The sequence below is a fragment of the Vidua chalybeata genome, chromosome 1 (genome assembly GCF_026979565.1).
Source record: "Vidua chalybeata isolate OUT-0048 chromosome 1, bVidCha1 merged haplotype, whole genome shotgun sequence".
In the NCBI taxonomy this organism is placed as follows: Eukaryota; Metazoa; Chordata; class Aves; order Passeriformes; family Viduidae; genus Vidua; species Vidua chalybeata.
In genome coordinates this window covers 139952944-139975058 of record NC_071530.1, presented here as the reverse complement: position 1 = coordinate 139975058, position 22115 = coordinate 139952944, and the positions used below count along the sequence as shown (strand labels likewise).

The 22115-nt window shown below is 39.9% G+C and overlaps 1 protein-coding gene across 1 annotated transcript in view; it reads right to left on the bottom strand.

Moving 5' to 3' along the window:
- DEPTOR (DEP domain containing MTOR interacting protein) overlaps positions 1-22115 on the bottom strand; it is a 77876-nt gene that overhangs the window by 35333 nt on the left and 20428 nt on the right. The window contains exons 3-5 of the mRNA XM_053965507.1: positions 17590-17768; positions 15444-15567; positions 9656-9834 (exon numbers count right to left, since the gene is read on the bottom strand). Of these exons, the coding sequence (XP_053821482.1) occupies positions 9656-9834; positions 15444-15567; positions 17590-17768 (482 nt within the window). The remainder of the gene's footprint in view (positions 1-9655; positions 9835-15443; positions 15568-17589; positions 17769-22115) is intronic.

The window sequence follows — 22115 nt, the reverse complement described above, 5'->3', positions numbered from 1 at the left end:
TCAGCTTCTGATTCTGACATAAAATCCCAGGATCTGCATGGAGCTCACAACCTTTTATTTTCCACTTTTTCAAGGAGGCTGATGCACAGCAGAGATAGAAATATTAGCTTTACACTGATTACATAGGACCAAGGAAGCTTTAGAAAGTACAAAAGCCTATTTTAATAAATGGTATGACTCATGCCTGAAAAATCAGGCCATTTTCATAACTGGCTTTTCCCCCAGATCCCTCCCACCACTTCAATTCCCCATGATTTTTAGCGCTGATAATCTGTGTACATCTCCACCGTGGTGATTAATGCTTTCTCCCAGCTGAAAGCTGCAGTCCCCAGTAGGACACATCCAGTGAGGCACTCCAGCTGCTCTGCACGTCCCCAGAAACAGCACTGCCACCAAGCAAGCTCGTGGCTGCAGCCAGGGAACGGCTGTTCCAAGTTGAGGGAGCAGTGGGAAGGTGATCAAAGTTACGAGGAGCCAGATAAGCAGCTTTTCTCAAGAGAGCAGAGGACACATTGAAGTGTGTGCTTGTTTGTGTGAGAGTGTGCCTGTGCTAGGGTTAAGAGGAAGAGGCTATAAAACATGAGCAGAGTGTATGGATTTTTCACTGTGGATATGTCATATCTTTCTCCACTTAAAGACAAAAGCAGCACTGAACTCTTTCCAACAGTGCGCAACATATTTCCAAGTCTTTGCACAGGGCAGCAGCCACAGTATATTCACAAGTACACTTTATCTTTTTAATGAGGTAGTTTCCTCTATTAAAATGATGTGAAATGCAGTTTGAAGTTGAAGATCATTCTAGACCTTCACTATTACTGGCTGCAATAGTCTGTGCCTTCATACAGCCAGTCACAGATGACCATATCAGTTTTGACCTCTAGAGTGGCAGGATATTACCCCAAAAAAGCAACATCATGCCAAGAACAAATGCAGGATGATGAGACACACACCGACAGGCTGCAGGGGCTGGCAGGGGCTGGGGGGGCTATCTGGAGGAGAGCACAGCTGGAGCTGCTTCCACCTGCACCCAAAGTGTGCCCAAGGAAGGATCTGGCTCCCACTCCATGTCATTTTGCTTTCTCCCTCCCCTCTCCAAAGCAGAAGCAGTGTTTAAAAGGGAAGGAAACAAAATACGAGTTCTTTAAAAAAATGCCTCTCTCTATGGATAGCACACAGCTTGCTGAGCCAGCCTCCTCTGTGCCTCAGGCGTTTGGCTAGCATAGTTTTGGTCCCTTGCCAGACAAACAGTGGAAGTGTGTGTCCACTTTGGCTTTCACAAAGCAGTGGTGAGTCCGTGGGCTTGGCAAAAACCGACGGCTGCTGAGAGCTGCACAGAGCGGCCGCGCAGGGCTCAGCCAGCCCCCAGCCCCCAGTGCCCACCTCTGCCACAGCACCCAGCCACTCCTGTGCTGCCCCTCTCCACTCTGCCCTGCACTGACACACGTGTGGCTGGAGCAGAGGAACTGGCACTTTATTCAGCACTGGACAATGCTTTTCCCACTCCTCTCAAAGCCTTCCTGTTTTTCTGCTAATCTGGCACTGCAAATGCATTTTAATCATGGCACCTATTCAGATTAGTTTCCTTTTACACATTGATGAATTCCACCTGCTTGGATCTCCCACAAATCCAGGGAGAGAGACTACAGATGTTCAGTGAGCACAGGGCCCTGGATCTTGGGTCTTGGATTCCCTGCACTGCATAAACACAACACTTGCATTTCCACCTTTTATGAATGTTTATATGCTACACAGACTGTAGATAAGCCCACCTGTGCATGTATTCAACTATCACATTAAACTCTCAGCAGTGCAGCTGTACTAAATTGTATTTTTTTCTTATTTGGATTACAAGGAATTCACTTTGAACAGACAATGGATCTAAGTTTGAACTGCTCTTGTTTCCATTGATCCTCTTGTATAAAACTGCAAGGCAGCTTCTGGCCCTGCAATACAAAACCCAGAGAGCTGTTCCAGCTCATCCTACTAAGGGTGAAGTCAGTAAGCATGTCCAGAAATAAATAGGTCCTGTGACTGTAAGTAGGTCCAAGGAAAAAAAAATAAAAGCTGTGCTATAACTACAGCTCTCTGAGCTATAGCTAGGGAAGGCTTTCTGAGCTGTTTCAATGAACTGTAGTATATTCATGTAGTCCAAAAAAAGTCTAGACAACTTTTATACTGTCTTTAGAGCATCAGGATTACAGTAAACTGTCCAAAAGTTCCTTGGGAACTGAAATTCAGAGTATCCTGTTCTTATTAAGGTGGTATGTTCTGATCAGTGCATTAATATGTTATTTCTGCTGCCTTAAAATAGGAATGCAGATTTGTGTTCCTATATACATTTTGTCTTTCCAGCCAGTTTGCCATCTATTTGCAGTATATTTTCAAATACACATTACTTACTCTAATATGAAAAGCCAGTGTGGAATCACACACATTTCAGCAGTCTTTTTGGTTTGTATATGAGGATTTATCATCTTTAATTTAGTAAGTTTACAGAACATAGCCAACTGCTTTTCTTTGCTTCCAAATAAAGTATGGAAAGTACAGTCTGTGGCAAGGGAAGCAGAAGATGAAAAGGCCCATCTGGGTATCTCTTTTTTTTTTTTTTTTTTTTTTTTTTTTTTTTTTTTTTTATTATTGCAGCTGTTAAAAACTGAAACCCATTCTCTGTCAGAAAAATAAAATTCAGTAGTTAATATGAAAAGAATTTTTCATATGTTATTTACATAATGCATGTGGCTCTTTCAAAAACCAAATCCATTTCTGCTGTAGACAAAGACAACTGCAAGAAGAGCACAATGAGAAACTGACATACTAAGGAGCTGGGGGTTTTTACAATTACATATGAAGTTCTTATTCTTTGACTTCTTGCCAGGGCAAAATTATAAAAAATAGGCAAAGTCTCCAGATCTAGCATAAGCAGCTGAATTACTGTGGGTGAGGTTACTGTCCCTACACATGGGGACTGCCACACAATCAACTGAGTGCTTCTGCCTGGCATTAGCATGGCGGCAACAGGACTTAAAAAAACAAAGTTGTGTTGCAGGACATCATAGACTAACTGAAGCCGTGTGTTTTTACTGAGATAAATCCAGGCATCATCTATAAAAATGTGATGTTTTAAAATTTTTAACATAATGAAAGCTTGGATATATACAAGGGCTGATGTGATACAGGTTTTAGACCAACTAGAAATATATGTGTTGATTTTGGAGAAGAAAGCCTATGATCAATTAAGTCAAGGATTTATGGTATGCTTCAATGACACTTGTAAAATTCTATCTGCAGTTGGTATTTCCAAGAAAGGGGCTCCAAAGAGAAATCTTGAATTAAAGAAGAGCATATTTCACATAGATGGCAAGTTTTCACTTTGTAAGTGAATCATAATCAGCTAATCATAAGCAGTGGACACCTAAGGCAAATATAGCAGCACATACTTCATTATTCACAGCAATTTTAGAAGAGAAGGAAAGCTTTTCAACAACAGCAAGAGAAATAATACTTTGTTAGATATTTAATCCACTTCCACAATTATAACAAACTTTCAATTTCATCATGTGTCTTGATGCTTAAAACTAAATGCACTGATCATCTTCAGAAAGAAAACTCTGCTGTATAAAGGTACAGAGTCCTTGAAAGAATAGGGACAATTAAATATAGATATAAGACTTTCCTGCAGAGACAGGGACATAGCACGTGTCAACATTTACTGTTCTCACAAAGTCACTACAAAGTGTTGGTTTTTGTCTTGGAAAGTAATTTGCACAGTGGAGTTCACAGACAAAAGATTAACTCTTGAAAAGAGATAAGCACCTGCTTCTGTACTAAGCCAGCAGAACACGTGTTTACCTTGAACACACCAGGTCTGATCAAGTGCAATTCTGTCAATAAAACTTTTTAAAATTGAAAGGTACTTTAAAGGAGGGTGGAGGCCAAAGATACTGATGTCATGTCTAAGATATCTTATCACATATTTATTACCATCAAAAAATCCTAGCACTGACAAAATCATATAATCATTTAGGTTGGAAAAGACCTCTAAGGTCATGAACCTCAATAATTAACCTGACACTGCCAAGTTCACCACTAACCCATGTCCTTAAGTGTCACATCTACACATCTTAAATTCTTCTAGGGATGGTAACTCCATCACTTACCTGGGCAGTTCCAATTCAAGACAACCCTTTCAGTGAAGAAAGTTTTCCTAATACCCAACCTAAACTTGCCCTGGTGCAACTTGAGGCCTTTTTCTCTTGCCCTGTCATTTGTTACCGGGCAGAAGAGCCTGACCCCCACCTGGCTACAGCTTTCTGTCAGGCAATTGTAGAGAGTGATGAGGTCTCCCCTGAGCCTCCTTTTCTGCAGGCTAAACATGCCCAACTCCCTCAGCTGTTCCTCATCAGACTTGTGCTCCAGACCCTTCCCCAGCTCTGCTGCCCTTCTCTGGATGTGCTCCAGCCCCTCAATGTCCTTCTTGTAGTGAGGGGCTCAGAACTGGACACAGCATTGAGGTGCAGCCTCACCAGTGCTGAGTACAGGGGGACAATTCCTGCCCTGGTCCTGCTGGCCACACTGTTGAGGATACAAGCCAGGATGCCATTGGCCTTCTTGGCCACCTGGGCTCAATGCTGGCTCATGTTCAGCTGCTGTTAACCAGCCCAGTTCCTTTTCCAATGGGTACCTTTCAGCAATCATCTCCAAGCCTGGAGTGTTGGATGGGGTTCCCTGCATGGGGTTGTTGTGACCCGAGTGCAGGACCCATCACCTGGCCTTGCTGAACCTCACACCACTGGCCTTGACCCATCACTCCAGACTGTCCAGATCCCTCTGTAGAGCTCTCCTACCTTCCCATCAATACTCCCAACCAACTTTGTGTCATCCACAAAGTAACCTCTGCTGCCTTTGATCCCTTGATAAAGATCTCCTTAATAAAGATAATTAAGAGGGCTGGCCCCAGTAATGAGTCCTGTCCCCAATACTGAGCCCTGGGGGATACTCCAGGCCTGGCCATCCAGCCAAGTTTTGGCCCTGTGAAGAGTGCACCCATCCACAGCATGGGAATACAGATTCTGAAGAACATCACAGGAAACAGTATCAAAGACTTTACTGAAGTCCAGGTAGACCATATATTCCAAAGAAGACAGCTGCTAAGCTGTCATCTCTGAAAGAGACTCTTACACCCCTCAATCATTCAGGAAAGCAAAGCCTCACCCCACCTATTCTGCTGCTGGTCTGAGTCTGGGAATCCACATCCCAATCCCCTGGAACAGAATGGATAGCCATTGCAAAATGCTTCATGCTGAACTGTGCTGTGGTCACTGCTCAGGGAAGATGCTGGGGGCATGTCAGGGAAGAAATCACACCAAGCACATGGACATGAAGGTCAGCAGCAGCTTGGGAAACCACAACAACAAAACAGACAGAACGTGATGTGGCATGAGATGAGTTCGGCTGCCCAGGCCCCCATTTCTCGCAGGCTCAACTGTCAGCACCCACGGTACCATCTGAGGTACAAGGCAATCCCTGTGTGTTTGCATCCCACAATATATTGAAAAGTATTCATAAGTAAGCTATGGTTTGGTTGCTGCCATGGAAGAAATGCAAATATTCATCTTGCAAGTTGTAGGTGCTATCCTAAGACAGCACTGGTTTCTCTTAACAGTATTAACCAGATTTAAATTTAACTTATTTATCACTGGAGATCCCAGACTTTAAAAGTTTCTGCAAGGCAGGCAGATGTTTCTCCATCCCTCAAGCTTTCATACCAAATGAATCTTTGGAGGAGGACAAGAAGATTCTGCCTGTCATGTCATCAGTGCTCTATTGTTGTGGCTGCAGGGGCAGGGTAAGCTCTTCAGAAAGGGCTATAAGCAAGTATGAGCCAAAAACAACTCCATAAAGAGCTCTGTGAATACCTTCTTTTGTCCTTGGACATCTCAATATCTCCGTTTTCCAGACTGAGAATGGGCTGTGACTATGTGTGGATGATCACACTGTCCTCTGCCTGCCCCCCAGACCATCCTTGCATTGGCCTGATCTACCTGGGAGCTGGCAGCTGGCAGAGAACAACTTCTTCTCCTGCTGCATGTGATTTTTGACCACAGTAGCTAATCTGTCCCACCATGCCCATATGAAGAAGAACTATGAAAGATCCAGTGTCCTGGAGGAAAGTTTTATCTATTAACGTTATCAAGCTCTTATGGGCTTTTCTACCGCTGAGAAATGTGTTCTGCGCACCTTTTGTCCCTGCCTTTATTTTTTGTGCATCACCAAACTTATAAATCTTCCTACAGACTTTATTTCTATATTCTGGATGAAGGCCATCAGTGTTCACAAATGCCAAGTAACTACTGGCAACTACAATCCCAACACCAGCATTAGCCTTCAAGAAATTAAAAATGCACAATTCCCTGCTACTTATGGGGGCTTTATTCCATATTACATGGGGTACCAGTACACAGCAAAGGAAATCTGCGTTCTATTTGTGAAAATGGTGGTAATGGTGTTTTGTGGATTATGATTTCACAGAATCACAGAATATTCTGAGTTAGAAGGGACCCACAAGAATCATTAAGTCCAACTCGTATGTGAATGGCCCATATGGGGATCAAACCCACAACTGCATTATTAGCACCACGCTTCAACCAGTGGAGCGAATCTCAGTGATTTGTGTAGGCCAGTGAGATTTTGGCAGGAAGCAATTCAGCACTTAAGTACATTTCATTATTTTCATGCATGGCAGGGGAAATGTGTATGGTTACATATGTCCAAAGAGATCAGGAAGATTATTTTAAAACTGAGAATTTGATGCTTTTGCAGCATTTATACAATTCCTCTTAAACCACTGTTTTCCTTTTTAAAATTAGCATTGGTGTTTGTTTCCTGTGTGAAACCTGGTTTGCGTCTGACCAATTAAAGTGAAGAAAAATGTGTCAGGAAGCCATTTTGAATACAGTGCCTCAGTTGCAGAATACAGCTTCTCTGAGTAATTGAAATGAAAGTCAGTATTAGTAAAAAGACATTGCATAATTCAGTCGTGGCTGGAAAATTACCACTGAGATTGGCAACTTGATGCAACTATTTCTATTACTTCCCATCACATTAGGTGGGTTAAGAAATACTTCATAAAAATAATACAGCAGGTTTTATTTTATTCCATATTGTGGATATCAAACCATACTAGAAAAAGATTGCCTTTAGGACATGAAATGTTTTATTCGCCACTGCTGTTCAGTCAAGAGTCTCTGCTGGTTCTGCCAACAAGGATGCCAATTAGTGTCCAGTAACATTTTGGTATTGCTGATGAGAGACAAAACAATGGAAGCACAGTATGGTGAAATGAATTTATGGTACTAAGACACAGAAAAATAGCTTTCTTTTGTTTTTTAATTGGATCAAGAACTCTGTAAGATGGGTGGGAGGTTGTTGGGGAGAAAATACCTTTCCTGCTGTTTTCCAATTTATATCCCTAATTCTGTACCAGTAGTTCTCATTTTGAGCTCCCTTCTCAGAGGAAGCCAGAGTTACAAGACCCTTCAATGTGCACAGGTCATATCCAGTTGCTAAGATGAACCCCAAACCAGCTCCATGTTAATTCTGCCAGTACTTTCATCAATATTCCTGACACTATCTAGACAAATTGTTGCAGTGATGAAAATGAATGAAATTTCCTTTCACAAAGGAGAAAGCATGTTCACTCATAGAAGACAAATCTCCAGGACACCATGGGAGTTTTACTTTACTCCCAGCATTCCCATCAAGTCCTTGTGAAATGCCCACTCAGTTATGTTTGTTTTATTAAAAACAGGGTGAGGAAGAGGACAGTACCTTGCAGCAATGACCTGGTAGGGACAAGTGAGAAGACCACTTCCTCAGCAATCAACTAATTCCCAGAACCCTGTCTTTACTTCATGAATTTCAAATCTCTTTCCTAGAGTGCACTTTGCATATACTCTTGACTACAAGAAAACCATGGGCAGGGGATAAACCTGCAAAATGGCCAGGCCTATGCATAGAGGAGCAGAGCCAGTGTCACTCAGGAATGACCCCTGAAACCTGGCTGGACAGGGGCAAAATTATTTCCCTGCAAATGTGTCCTGCTGAGCATTTGCCTTAGTTAATGAAACAATGGTTGATCTGCAAGAAAAGCCACATCCTGACTTTCTTAGCTCTGCAAAGATCTCAGTATCTAAGAAAACCAGCTTTGCACCAAATGTTAACTCCTGACTTTTTTTTCTCTGCAAAAAACATCTGTATCAGCATAAATATCACTTACATTTTTTTAGATTTTTTTTTTTTTTTGTAAGTGTCCTGGTTTGGGATCCCAGGATAGTAAGGAAAGTTTACCACATATGTAATACACAGAAAATGTTCAAGTAAAAATAGGAATGAAATCATTGCTGCTGTAAAGAGGAGGGTGGCATACCTTTCCTGTCCATCAAGCTCTGAGCAGTTGGCACTCTATAAATCATAGGAAGTACAGGAGTAATTATAGAATTGGAAGCTGATCACTGTAAACATTCAGAAGTAGCTCCTAGTAATTGCAAGTTAATGTGAACATGATTAGAACCATGACAGAACTGTGCAGATCACTTACATGCCCACTTTTCTCTATTCACTAAAACTAGGTTTTCTTGTGAAGTAACAAGCAACCTAATCAATCTAGCACCTTGTGTACTAACAGCCTGCTGATATCATCTCTTTGTTCTCTGTCAGAATTAGGTTTGATGCAACAACACTTGGACCACCAGGATATGATTATTTTCCCATTGTGCACTAAGTAATGTAGGTAACAACTTCTGCCATTCTGTTGTCATCTCCTGGCACCCCTTCATTGCTCCCAGAGGCACTGCCACTTCAATGGTGGGAAATGCCTGGTCACAGAAGGGCAACATGCACTGAGAACAGATAATGACAACATGTAAAATGGGGCCAGGGGTGTTAATTTCTTCACCCTCAGGGCAGTAGAGAGAGAAAACTCTGTCTCCTCCACCCTTAACAGAAGGAGCTTCTTGATGAAGGTGTATTTGCCAGACACATTATACTGGACCATGAAGAAATATTTGATTCTGACCTCAAAGTTATACCACAAGGACAAATACAATAACACTTCAACCAAAAGTGACATCCTCCTTCTTGCCCAAACATACTAGAACAACTCTGTTACATGCCCAAGTGGAAAAGCTGCTTTTCTGGCATCAGACTATGCTCTGTTCTGCCTACAAGTAGGGAGATACATAGACCCTGAAATTTTTATCTTGCATACAGAATTTAGCTAATTTAAGGTTCTAATCCCTATTTGATCCTTAAAAATCTATTTACCTCAATCACACACATTGCAGATATCAAGCTCTACAAGTTAATTACTACAAGTATAGGAATACTGACTTTCGTCCACATCCTGAAGTTGTTAAGTTGTTGTAAGTTGCAAATTCCAGCCAGACTCTGCATTTGACGAAGCATTTTCAGAGCTAATACAATGCACTTTTGAAAAAGCCACCCTTCTACTAAATAAAATTACTTAAGACTCCTGTCTGAAATAATTTAGAACCTAAACATACTGTGATCAGGAAGACAAGGGCCCCTCCACATGACTTAAGCTGAAGAAAGTGCTACAGTAAGTGCAGCTTTTACTGCTGGGCAGTAGGTTTCTCACCGTGCTGTATAATGCCATGCTCCAAAAGCCTGCGGCCGAGCTGCTCCGCTTCGCTCCGTGTCGCGGCCTCTCCCTCCTGGATCAGCCAGTCAATGAACTCCGACGCCACAAAGGTCCGCTCATACTTGACTCCTTCCTCTTCCCTGGCTTGCAGAAGGGTATTTTCAGAACTCATCAGCCTGGCGTGGAGGGGGGGGGGAAATTGGTAGGGAAAATGGTTCTTCAGAAAAGCAGTTACAGATCTATTCTGGCAAATCTCATTATATCAAGCAAGTGCATATGAAGCTTTCATTGACTTACTAAATCTTTCCTCAAGCTATCAATCTACTTAGGAAGTGGATGAAAACTGCGTAGTAAACAAATTTAGGCTTTATATCCCTGTGTGAAGTTAATGCTTTCTTCTTTTTTACCCTAAAAGAAAATTAGATTTTTAGGTTTTGCATTTCCCCTATTTAGTGTTTAACATTCTCTAAAAGTTACTGTATAATCAACTTTGAAAAAAATTAGCCTAAAAGCATCAGAATGTGACTCATGTGTTCAAAGCTTCCTAATTAATATTTACTGTTAGCAGGACTATGCCCCAAAGTCATATAGATGACTTTGAAAATTCTTTCCATAAGCTCTAAAACAGCTGCAGAAAAATTCAAGAGGAGGAAAAAAGGTAGTTCTGTGGTTTGGAGGCAGATAAATATTGTGCATCCAACATCTGATGATGCAGATGCAGCCAGCGAGTTGCACATGAACCTGAGCACATTTTAACATCTGAGGCTCACAGTTCTCTGTGCCTCAGCTGGCTCTCTGTAACACCAGCTAGAGGAACACCATGAGATGTCCCAAAATCTCCTAGCAACTGGCATGTGAGTAGCTGAAGGATACTAATAAAACTCTTCTCTATTCAAGATACCTATGCAAATGACATAGTCTTAAAAAAAAAAAAAAAGCCTCAATATTTTGATGATGCAAAAGGCAGTTTTAAAGAAGAAATGAGAATCATTTCTTTGCAATACAGAAATCCACTTTTTGGGAGGAAACTGAGCACTATAGCATCCTTATTAACCTAATTTTCATAACTATATTATTTATTAAAGGCTAATAATAGGACTAGTGGTAAGACTTTCTGAGAAATAGTTCAAGAAATGTTTTTTCCAAGTAAGAGTAACAGGTCTCCTCCCTTCACCAACTATTTGGAAATAAGGGCACATCTGAACTACAGCAGTCATATTCTGGAAGTGCTGAATCTTTGCCCTTTTGATAAAGGAACTGAAATTCAAGTAAATCCATACATGAGCTATCTGCTTCTTGAACTGATAGTATGTCCAGAGATTATGGAATATAACTTCATCTCCTTTGGGAAGCAGCAAAAAAATCTGTGCCATAGGAATGCAGAGAGAAAATTTTATTTGAAATCACAGTGAAGAGGTTTGACATAGTCCAAGCTCTGTTATTTCACCTAAAAGACTCTCCTCTTGACTTTGATGAGCACTAACCTGAGGCCTGAACCTACTGGATCTGACCACCAGGTAGCAGATCATCAAACCAGGCCAAGGCTGCTCAGCCACAGCTGTGTGTCGGTGGTAGCACAACAAACTGCTTGTTTAGATGGTGTGTCATTGCCAGCACCTCTGAGCTGAGTAAGAACTGAGAAAGCCAAATTAGCTGAGGACAATGCATTGACCCCAGAATTCTTCCAGACTTCATTATTTTTTAATATTTTCATTTACAAGCATCTTGTCCCACAGCATTTTGTCCCACACTCACCACCTCTAATACAGACCTACTATGCTCCAAGGGACTATCTTTAAATGTGTCTCATTCACCAGGCTTTCCACTCCCCCCCAGAAAAAAAAATGCAAACCCAAAGCTTGTGTCTTTTCTACCATCTGCTGCATGGCTACCCAGAACTGGTTACCCAGGCTCTGCAGGCACCAAATAAAAAAACCTTAAGATTGCATTAATTGTTCATTGATGAGTCTATAATTAGTTGACCGCCTCATTGAAATTGCAGATAGAAAGGTCCTTGAAAAGGCAGTGCTAATGGTTAGATTTTTACAGAAACACAAAAGAAATCTGGAAAAATATCAAGTGGAAAAACACTCAGTTTGACATTTCACACCCTTCTGCATAAGCCCAGAATAGCACTGCAAAGGATTTGGACTTGTGAACAAACAGACACGACAAATTGCCAGTTTAAGAAGCCCAGACACAGCAATCCATGGACTTGCGTCACTCACTGAAGTAAATCACTGTAACTCCATGGCTGTCAACAAAACTGTACCAATTTACATCAATCAAAAACCTGGTCTTTCGTTAGACAGAACTGGAAACTTCCTTTTACTCTTCCATTTTCTCCTTGTTCCAAAAAAACATGAGGCTGTTAATGCCAAAACGTATTATTTGCTAAAACTGGTGTTGTCCTGCATTAAAGGAGTGTATTTATCCAAACACTGAAATTCAAACTCCTTTTCAAAAGAAATCTTTAAGCTTGTTTTTATCAAAATAACTGCACCAGAGGATAAAAGCAACTCAACCACTGATGAGTTAAACTGAAAGTGATTCCAAGAATGCAGTCTCAAAATTATCTGAAAGATTTCCTGAAATTAAAACCATAAATCTGCACTTCTTTCACTGTGAAATCTGGCTCAAAAATCTCAGTTGATGTCAGCATCATGAAATGACTTATAGCTCCTATGCATGACTGCACCAGAAACAACAATCTTGTGTGTCTGACCAAACCCTACTGAGAATAGCAAACATTATAAAAATAAGGTGCCTGCAACAATTTGATTTTTTTTTAAAGCTACAAAAGGTCTGTGCTGGATTTATAAAAGATTTGCATGGAGAGTTTTGTTGAACAGGAAACATGTTTATCTCATTCAACTTATCTGGGCAGTCCTGTAGAGCTTGAAAGCTGATACCAACCTTAGATCTTATAAACTATTCAACAATTTCAGGCAAGACTGTAGGAAATCCAGTGGTTTTCATCTCTAGTTATAAACCTCAACCTCAAAGTACGTTCACAGAAAGGATTACCAAAGTTTCCAACAATGTGCTGGGAATCTGAACTGATTCATGACTTTCAGTGCAAATGAAGGGAGAATACAATCAGAGACTGATTTTAAATCTTCTAATCCCACAGGTACAGCCACCAAAGATGCCCACAGTGGGTGAAGGGGGTAATACATAAGAAAGGAGAGTTCAGGTTATGAGGAGCTTTGTGGTCATGCAGAAGAGAGACGGGAAAGGGAGCTCCTCAGCAGAGGGACAGCCCTGATGTTCGCATGTCCCAGGGCAGAGAACAAGGCATTTACCCAAAACAGCTGTCTGAATGTAAGTAACCTGCCTAAGACATCCATGCAACAACCTGTTGATCCTCCTAAAGCATTTTGTTCATTTTATCCACTGAGGGTACAGATCTGCATGGACTGGTGCTGGGTAATGTCTGCAATTTTGGCAAGCACAAACTACCCTGGCTTCTGAACCTAGTGGTACTCCAGCCCCAATCAGAGAATGGAAAAGAGCAGGAAATAATTATAATGTCTATCTTAAATTAGCAAAGCCTAGTGAAGATCAGCAAACTCCACAAAATTAGTCACAGATTTTCAAAATGTGTTGGATTTGGATAGATTTCCTTTGGCATAGCTGCATTTCTGTTGCAACCAGGCCCATAGGCATTTTGATAAACAAGTTGAATGTGCTGGTAAATGATTTAATGTTTGTGCATGAATACTTTTCTCTGGTTGCTGCCATTTAGTAATTATTTTAATAGCACTGAATTAATATTTTCTTTCTCAAGACTATTAGCAAACTGATACAACTGATATATTACACAATCACACATTTCACTGCAGAGCTCTTCCTGACTTTCAGCATTAGATTTTGAGTTTAAAGGTTATCCAAAGAAATTGTGAAGGTGTTGCTAATAAAGGTGAATAGGCAAGGAAACTAACAAAGTCTGAAATCTCTGCACAGGAGGTTTGCTAAAATAAACAAAGTGAAGCCCAGATAGCCCAGGTATGCCTTCTTATCTCCCAAGAATATAAAATACTTCCGATGATTCATGGAGAATTTTGACTACCTTTGACTGTCACATACTGGTTTTGAAATGACAGGTATTTTTAATTTATACTATATTTAGCACTCAGGGCTGTTTTTAAAAGTTTCTGAACCCTTCAAATACGTTGCCTAGGAGCAAGCACCTCTCAAAGATGCAGTTATATTCAGATACAGGTGCTGCTTTTGGCATTAACCCCTTTGCCAAGATAGGAGCACTCTCTACAGTTGTGAATGTTTTTCTGCTACTACAGAGTTAGACAAAGTGGATCACATTGGTTTGGGGATAGTTCTCCATTCAGAGAAATGGTGATGGAAGCAGACACTATTAGAGCAGAGTTCTTTCTTCTATGGCTCCTTTCATGCAGAAGACTGACATCAGCCTTGCCAACAAAAATTATTTTTCTTATGGATAATTGAAATAGAAATATAGACTAAAAAAAGCACTGTAGACACTCTAATCTGCTTTTCAGAGTATGGGTCGGGCTTGTAGACACTGCATGTTTACTAAGTCTAAAGAGCAAATGCTGTGCTTAGTAAGGCACAGAAGAGTTTGAAGGTAGCTGATTCATTTCACCTGTGCCAGTGCATAGAATGGAGGATTTTCTCCAGTGATGCATTTTCTTATGTCTTATACATTTTATTATATTTTTACTTTAAATAGTCACAGCCACTGTGTCTTGGGGAATTTTATATGATGGGTGTAACAAGAGGAGTGGCATTTACAAGTATTTGTTTATATTTTGGGTTCACTGCTCTTTCACCAAACTGATCTTCAGAGCCAGCTAACCTTGAAAATAATATTTATTATCAGCTTTTAAACTTGTGAGTTTCCTGAGTGCTTTCTTCTCAGAAGGAAACAAATTTCCGTCATTGAGAAAACACAGCATCTCTCCTGGCTGCTGCACGCCTCTGCTCCAAACGAGCAGGAGAGTAGGTGGTATTCAGTCTAGAGCAATACTTCAAGCTTTTTGGTAAACAACACATCACAACTTTTGCATTAATTTGTAGCATATGCCAACATGCATATTCTTCTCTCTGCTTAAAAGTACCATGTCAAAATCTCTACATCCTGAATAAAAATGTCTTTAATTTAATATTAGGAAGTATTGTTAAGATACCTAGTTACTTGATGGAAGTAATCCAGTGGGATATTTAGTATCTCAGCATAATAATCTGTTTAAGTCAGATAATCAGATGCTCTTGGTTGGTTTGGTGATTTTTTTGAAATTGCTTTTAACATAACTTTTCTGATGTTGAAACTTTGCAGGCTGGAACACGGAAGATTCATCTCACTGATGATTTAAAATTGTGCCTCCCTATGAAGCTGTAGATACGGAGTCTCCACAGATATGTGGCTGCTTGTTCAATAATGTTTTAGGAATTATAATTATGCTTTTACATATAAAATAATTCTTTAATTATTTGAATTATTTTGACAAATATGTAATTATTTTTACAGAATAGATTTCAAGGGCTTAAATTCACATTGAATTCTCATATAGGATGTGTTTACAATCTGGGGCATCAGATTTTAAACAAAATGCCTCAAGTGAATATGGTAGAAAAGCAAAAGAAAAATAGGAGAGAGAAGGACTCCCAACTGAAGTAATGGAATTGCCCAGATCCATTCCTGTATGAACTGAAAGCCTCTGACGATTCAGAAATAGATTAACAAGTATTATTTGCCTCACATGGCACTGTTGTCAACATTTTAGGAATACTGAATGCAACATACTTTTCATACAGTCTTTGTCCTCTCATGAACACCTTCACCTCATTGTCCAGTGGAAACGTCCCGTCATCTTTTCTGAAGCGGTAGAACAGTTTGACATCCTTGAATTCTTTATGCTCATCACAGACTGAAACATAAAATAATTAAACAAAAAAAAAAATTCACACACATGTTAAGTAGCTGAGGACCAATTTAGCAGGTACCACTGCTGAGCTTCAAAGCAAGCATGTGTAGGGTCTAACCCCTGTATTTCTCAGCACACAGTTTTGTTCCGTTCTAATGAAAGGCTGGAGAAAACATTTAGAGGTAACCAAATTTCCTGGTGAGGGAGAGAAGTGTCCATCAGTTTTGTAAGTATTACTGCAAACATAAAGAGCAACAAAGCATCCATCCACTACATACCCCAAAACCTTTTGATGAAAACAGTCTGTTGTCTTGTTTGTTTAAAAGGCCACAGAGTAGAATGCCCAATAATTTAAGGTTTGCCAAACTTCTTAAAGTTATTCATACTGGTTAGCAGTGCTGTAGGAAACCTGAGAGTTCCTAAAGAAACAGTTAAAACCAAAGCCTTCTGCCTTTTTAAAACTGTCTCAATTGCTCTGCCATGCCAGCTAGCAAATGGTAGGTACAACATGAGAACACCGAGAAATGCCAGATTAGGTTTGTAGAACAGCAGCTGATCATGGGCCCTTGAAAATGCAGCAGAGAACCCCATCAAGGGCATAAACTGATGGGAAAGCTATCCCAAGCAAAGGTGCTCCTAACGCAGCTGTCAACCCACATACATGGGGGAACTTCTGCACCACAGAAACAGGAACTGGTGTCCCTTTTGACACGGCACTTGAAAGAATGTTCTAAGCATCCTGCAGAACCTGATAGAACCTCTCTGAATTCACCTGCCCAAGCTCACTTCACGAAGTATTTTATTAGAGTGCAATACATGAACATTTTCAAGGAACACCTGTTCCATTTCTAATATCTTCACACATATATATAAAATTTCTTCTACAGTTTTCAATTAGATGGTAGGGTAGAAAATGCTTGAAGGCTGTTAGAGCTTTCAACAAGCATTCAGCAATAAAATATCTATTGCTCAATTAAATTAAGTCACTCAGGCATGCACGCAACTCTTCACTGACATTTTCTCAATAGAGGATTAAGTAGACAGATTTGAATACCCTATAATTACTTTATTCTTTAACTATCTACCTTGAGTCCCAGTTTCCATAACAACCCAGAATTTTCATTTAATAGCCAAGCAGAAGCTGTAGAGGTGGCACTCATTCAATATGTGCATTTCTGACTTTAATTAAGGTGTTGTTAATGTACTGCAGACAGCAGCAGCATTGCTGCACATACAATGACCTCTGCATAAAGTCAACATTCGTCTGTCCATAATCACTCAGTTTTCTCTTTAAAAAGAAACAAATGATGCATTTGCCATTGTGAAATGGGTAATACTAAAGGCTTGAAATTGAGGCCTTGGATCTTCTTTGCTCGTGTGCTTTCCAGCCTCTTTGTGCCCCAAAAGGCAACTAAATGCTACCAGTGAATTGGAAGTCTTTTCATCAGCATGAATTGTTATTCAAGAAGCTGAAAGGAACAGATCTCAAATAGACAACAAGTTTAGGAGAAAATTAATCAGGGCACAGCCAGACCACTAACTTTCTTGCAGCTGTACCAGCACTAATGTTTGTGCAGCTGCTGTGAGGGCCAGGGCCAGGGAATTAATCCATGTGAGAAAAATGAGATTTTTTTTTTTTTTTTTTTTTTTTTTTTTTTTTTTTTTTTCTGGCTGATTTTTTCAGATGGGTTTTTCAGATGGAGAACTATGCTCTTAGGAGCAGGGAAATGAGGTCTGCAGGGCAAGGGGGAACACGATCCAGCTGAGGCTGCTCTGGAGACAGGGAAGCAGCAAGTTTGCCCCCTGCCATGGGGAACATCACTCCACACCTGTTCAGGCTCTCATCTCCTTCAGGACACAGGTGACCTTGCATAGCAGCACAGTTCAAGAGACGCTCCATATCTGGCAGAGAAAGAATCCTACCTGTCCTACACTTGGCTGAAGAACAGGAGTGGGATTTCCCTTTGTCTCACAGCAGTCAATAAATTTAGCTTAGAAGTTTTTAGCAGGTGATACTGCACTTACCATGGTGGATAATGCTGTGATCCAGTAATTTCTGTACCAGTTTAATGGCTGTCTCCCTGTCGGAGGCCTCTTTGTGGTCCATCAGCCAGTCAATCAGCTCTTTGGCGACGAAGCAGTTCGGGTACGTTTTGAGGTGGTGTCGCCGATCCTTAATGACCTTTTCTTCATGCAGTCGGAGCCTGGGGGTCAAATCACTGAGTAAGTATCATTTGCAAAGAGCCTCTGTGACAGCAAGCTTATGATGAGAGTGGAGCAGTGGCACCCACGCTCTGCTCACACGATGGGCTTTGCAGGTGTTGGGCAGAAAAGTCCCACATCCAGTGCTGGCATCTCACAACCAGGGAACCCACAGCAACCATTTGTTACAGCTTTAAACCCCATAATTGGAAAAACTTGTTTTCTGCTCAGTGGAAAATTTAAAAAACTGAAGAACAGCACAGCATATTAAGTCAATTAAAATACTTCCCGTAGGTCAATTAAACTGTCAATAATTTGGAATTAATTTTCCCACATTACCACTAATGTGTTCCATATTATTTTATAGTATCACTGCTGTAGATTTTTTTTTTAATCTAATTCGTTTTTGCAGCTGTAGCTTCTCACTTGGTTGCGTAACTGCATTTTGCCTCCAACTGCACAACAAGGATAGCACTTATGATTTAAAATTCAGGTGTGAAGCTGCTCCAGCACAGTGTAATCTATCATTAAAAAGTTGCCTCCTACTCCAAATAAAGGAAACTGATTTCTCACTTAGGCATCTATTGACAAATGCTCTCTGCAAAATCTCCCTCATCATCCTGAAAGCAAGTTGGTTGAGATGCTTGGGTCAGAATGCAAGATCCTGATTAAAGTAATACCATGAGGTTTTAAGTTTCTGCATCTTTATGTTTAGTATTTTTTTTTCCAAACAAAAAAAAAAATAAGCAACAACAGCAATAAATTAGCAGTTAGAAGTTTTAAAGTTGTTTGAAGTTTTATGCTTTCTTGTTCCATTTTAATGAATCATATCAGAAAATTTGGTTTTGTAATGTTCATATGACAGTTCTGAGGAAAGTGCAGAAACAACAATGCTTGGGCTTCTATAAAAAACAGAAACATTGCTGTTCATTTCCAAGTGACCAGGGTCCTATCTTGTAAACACTCTCACTGACAGCAAAGAGTCATGTGTAATGCTATAATAATTGTAGATGGTACAAGGGTAATAGCACATGACATGAGCCTCAAGAAGCACGGAGCAGGAGTATGAAAAATTTTCTTCTCAATGAAATTCCAGTATAAAAAAATAATTTATATTTAAAATCATAAAAAGAGAAAATATTTGGCTGAAATCAATGAAGGAAATTTATGAGGGTATCAGACAAGACTTATATAGGCTTCTACCTAAAAATAGTAGCAAAGCAATGCTTTGTTGTGCAGCATTTAGCTTTGAAGTACACTGGAATTGCCAATCTACGATGTGAATTCAAAGCCAGATTTGTAAATATCATTTAAAAAAAACGGCAAGACTTTTATATTAAAAATACCGATAAATCAGATTAGTATTCTGTACAGAAATGCTGATAAATAGCCCACAGATTGTGAAATTCTCTGTGCTAAAATATTTTTGCTTAAAGCATATTTCCAGATGTGCTTTAACAGCTGTCACTATGCTTAGAAAGAAAAGCATTCACAGTTTTAATTATAAAATATGCAATTATCAATATGTCTGATGGAGCTTTACAATTAAAATACATTCCAGGTTCTGTTAATGTTCATCTGGTCTTATGTCACAAAATAACCTGCACAAACAAAACTAGAGAAAGAGTTTATCGTACAAAGGCAGACAGCTCAATCCAGCTTTCAGTCAGCGGTGTAAGGTCTAAATGGATGGAGTTCATCTGACACAGGAGGAAAAAACCCCTTCTACAAAATTCTTTGTCCACATGTTGCATAGGAGCATATCAGGACTGGTCTGACATTTCACAAACAAGCCAGTAGTTAAGAGCCCCAGAAATGAGCATTTATTTCTTTTTCAGGCTTTCCTGCAGTTGGTGGGCTTATAAGTATTTCAATTCCTCTGTCATGTCAAAAGACACAGGTTCCCACTAGAATATTTTGGCTCACTCAGAAAAAGGGTCTCTCTGTATACCTTTTTGTCTATATTTATAAAACTCATAGGTATTTCATGATCTGAATTATTTCCACTCATTTAAGTGGATCCAAAATTCCTAAGAGGATACAAAATCATTAAGTGAAAAAAACATGACCATATAATCCTTAACAAACCTGAATTTCCACATGAATGTGTGAATTTCTTCTGCAATCTATGCCAATTATGTCCATACTGAATTATGTCCAGGCTTATTTATTTGGAATAACAAACACAAAAAAAATTCAGATTTTCTCTTTGGTAGTGTATGCTGTTCTCTTTGTCAATGCTCCCTCAACTCTGCAAATCTGCTAAAAATCAAACTCTACGGAGGAGAAGTAGCTCAATAAATTGACACTGTACATAGTTTAAATTACAAATATAGAAGCCTCAGGTAAAGTTATTGAGTCTATATTGCAGTGTGCTAATCAAAGGTTCAGGCAGGAATTCAAAAAATGCTTCTGTGCTCAGAAGTACTTATCAGAAGCCAAGTCAAATGGAATAAAAAGGAATAAAATGTACCAGTGAATACAATTATACACTGGAACCAATACTCAAGTGAAGTGGTAAATTCTTTATCCCTTGGCATTGAGAAGTAGGCTTCTCACCCAAAGTCCTTGGTGTTTTCCCTTTAAGTAATGTTAATCACTCTATGTCAGCTAGTCTGTATGATGACTGGAAAACACCTAACTTGGCATCAAACACATTTTCCTCACTAGAAGTTTTTCTCAATAGCTGTTCAAGAGAATTAGCTGACTGACAAACCCTAACCAGTTCAAGAGGAGAAGGGGGAGAAGATAGGCAAACAAGAAAGGGTGATAGGGGGACACCTTGATTCAACAAGCTTTGAAATACTGACCCACTTTCTGCAACTTAATAGCTTAACACCAGAAAACAATTTTGTGTGTACCACTACCTCACCCATCTATAATTCCATATATTAGTCAAGATCACCTGACAGATTTTGCATGTGAGGCCACAGTCTGCCCTACCTGAGGAAAAAAAACATTGTAAGTGAGATCCAGAGCATTTGAGCAATTGCCTACAGGCAATACAGGCATATGCAAGCCTTTAATATTTACAAAATTATATCCATGGCCCTTACTCATGCATACAACAAATAAAGGCTGTATTTGCAAGCATGCATGCCAGAATGGTTTTCCTGGGGGGTTGTCTAAACAGGAGTTGATCCTAATTGACAATATATAGGCACACTTGCTCCAAACAGAAGTGTCTTCCTCCTACATAGCATGGAACAAGATAACTTGGAACACACTGCTCCTGCTTTGCAGTAAATGTTTTCAGAGCTTTTGCGAACAATGTCATTTGTTGAGATGTCATTAGGCACTTTCATGATAATGGAAACATCTAAATTTTTGCCCAGAAATTAAGAATCAGGCACTAACTTGGGATGAAATTGCTCTTGCAGCTACATGAAACTTGCATTTTGGTTTTCACGAATGGGGACATTTTTATTTCCACCAGGGACATTATGCATTCTGAAGTTCCTTGTCTCTTTTCTAAACCAGTGGGTAAGGATTTATGAGACAGTGCCTGCACAATTGGCTTTCCTTTCCAACCCCAGAAAAGGCCAACATGCTGGATGAAAACATATCATTAACTGAACCACAGTCCAAATATCTCACCCAGCTTCTTCCCTCTATTAAGTCTACTAGTTTGTGCTTGGCTAACATAGACCTTAAAAAGCATTATCCAATCTTGAGTTCTGTGAATGAAAAAAAAATTAAAAACCTCCTGCTCTTCCTGGTAATTTTCTGAATAATTAATCTGCCAGTTCCTACATCCTATATAGTCCCTATGCTTATCCTAGCAAGGCTCAAAAAAAATGTGCAAGGAACAGGTTGGTCCCTGACACTAAATAAACAACATGGTATGAAGACTTTCATGTGTTCCACCCTTTCACCTCTTTTAGCCTTTCTGAGACTATCACACACACACATGAAATGTACATGTAATAGAACCATAGAATCACAGACACACAAAGTTTGGGTTGAAAAGGACCTTTGAAGGTCATTTAGTCCAACATGAGTAGAGACATCTTCCATTATATCAAGTTGCTCAGAGCCCCTCCATGCTGACCTGGAATGTTTCCAGGGATGAGGCATCTACCACCTCTCTGAGCAACCTGTTCTAGTATTTCACCACCCTCATTGCAAAAAATTTCTTCCTTACATCTAGTCTGAATTTACCTCTTTTAATTTAAACCATTACCCCTGTCCTATTGCAACAGGCCCTACTAAAAAGTTGGTCCTCGTCATTCTTCTAAGCCCCCTCTAAGTACTGAAAGGCCACAATAAGGTCTTTTCCCCAGGCTGCACAGCCCTGATACTCTCAGTCTGTGTTTCTGTTTTCACAATGGATGTTCTTTTTCTCTAAT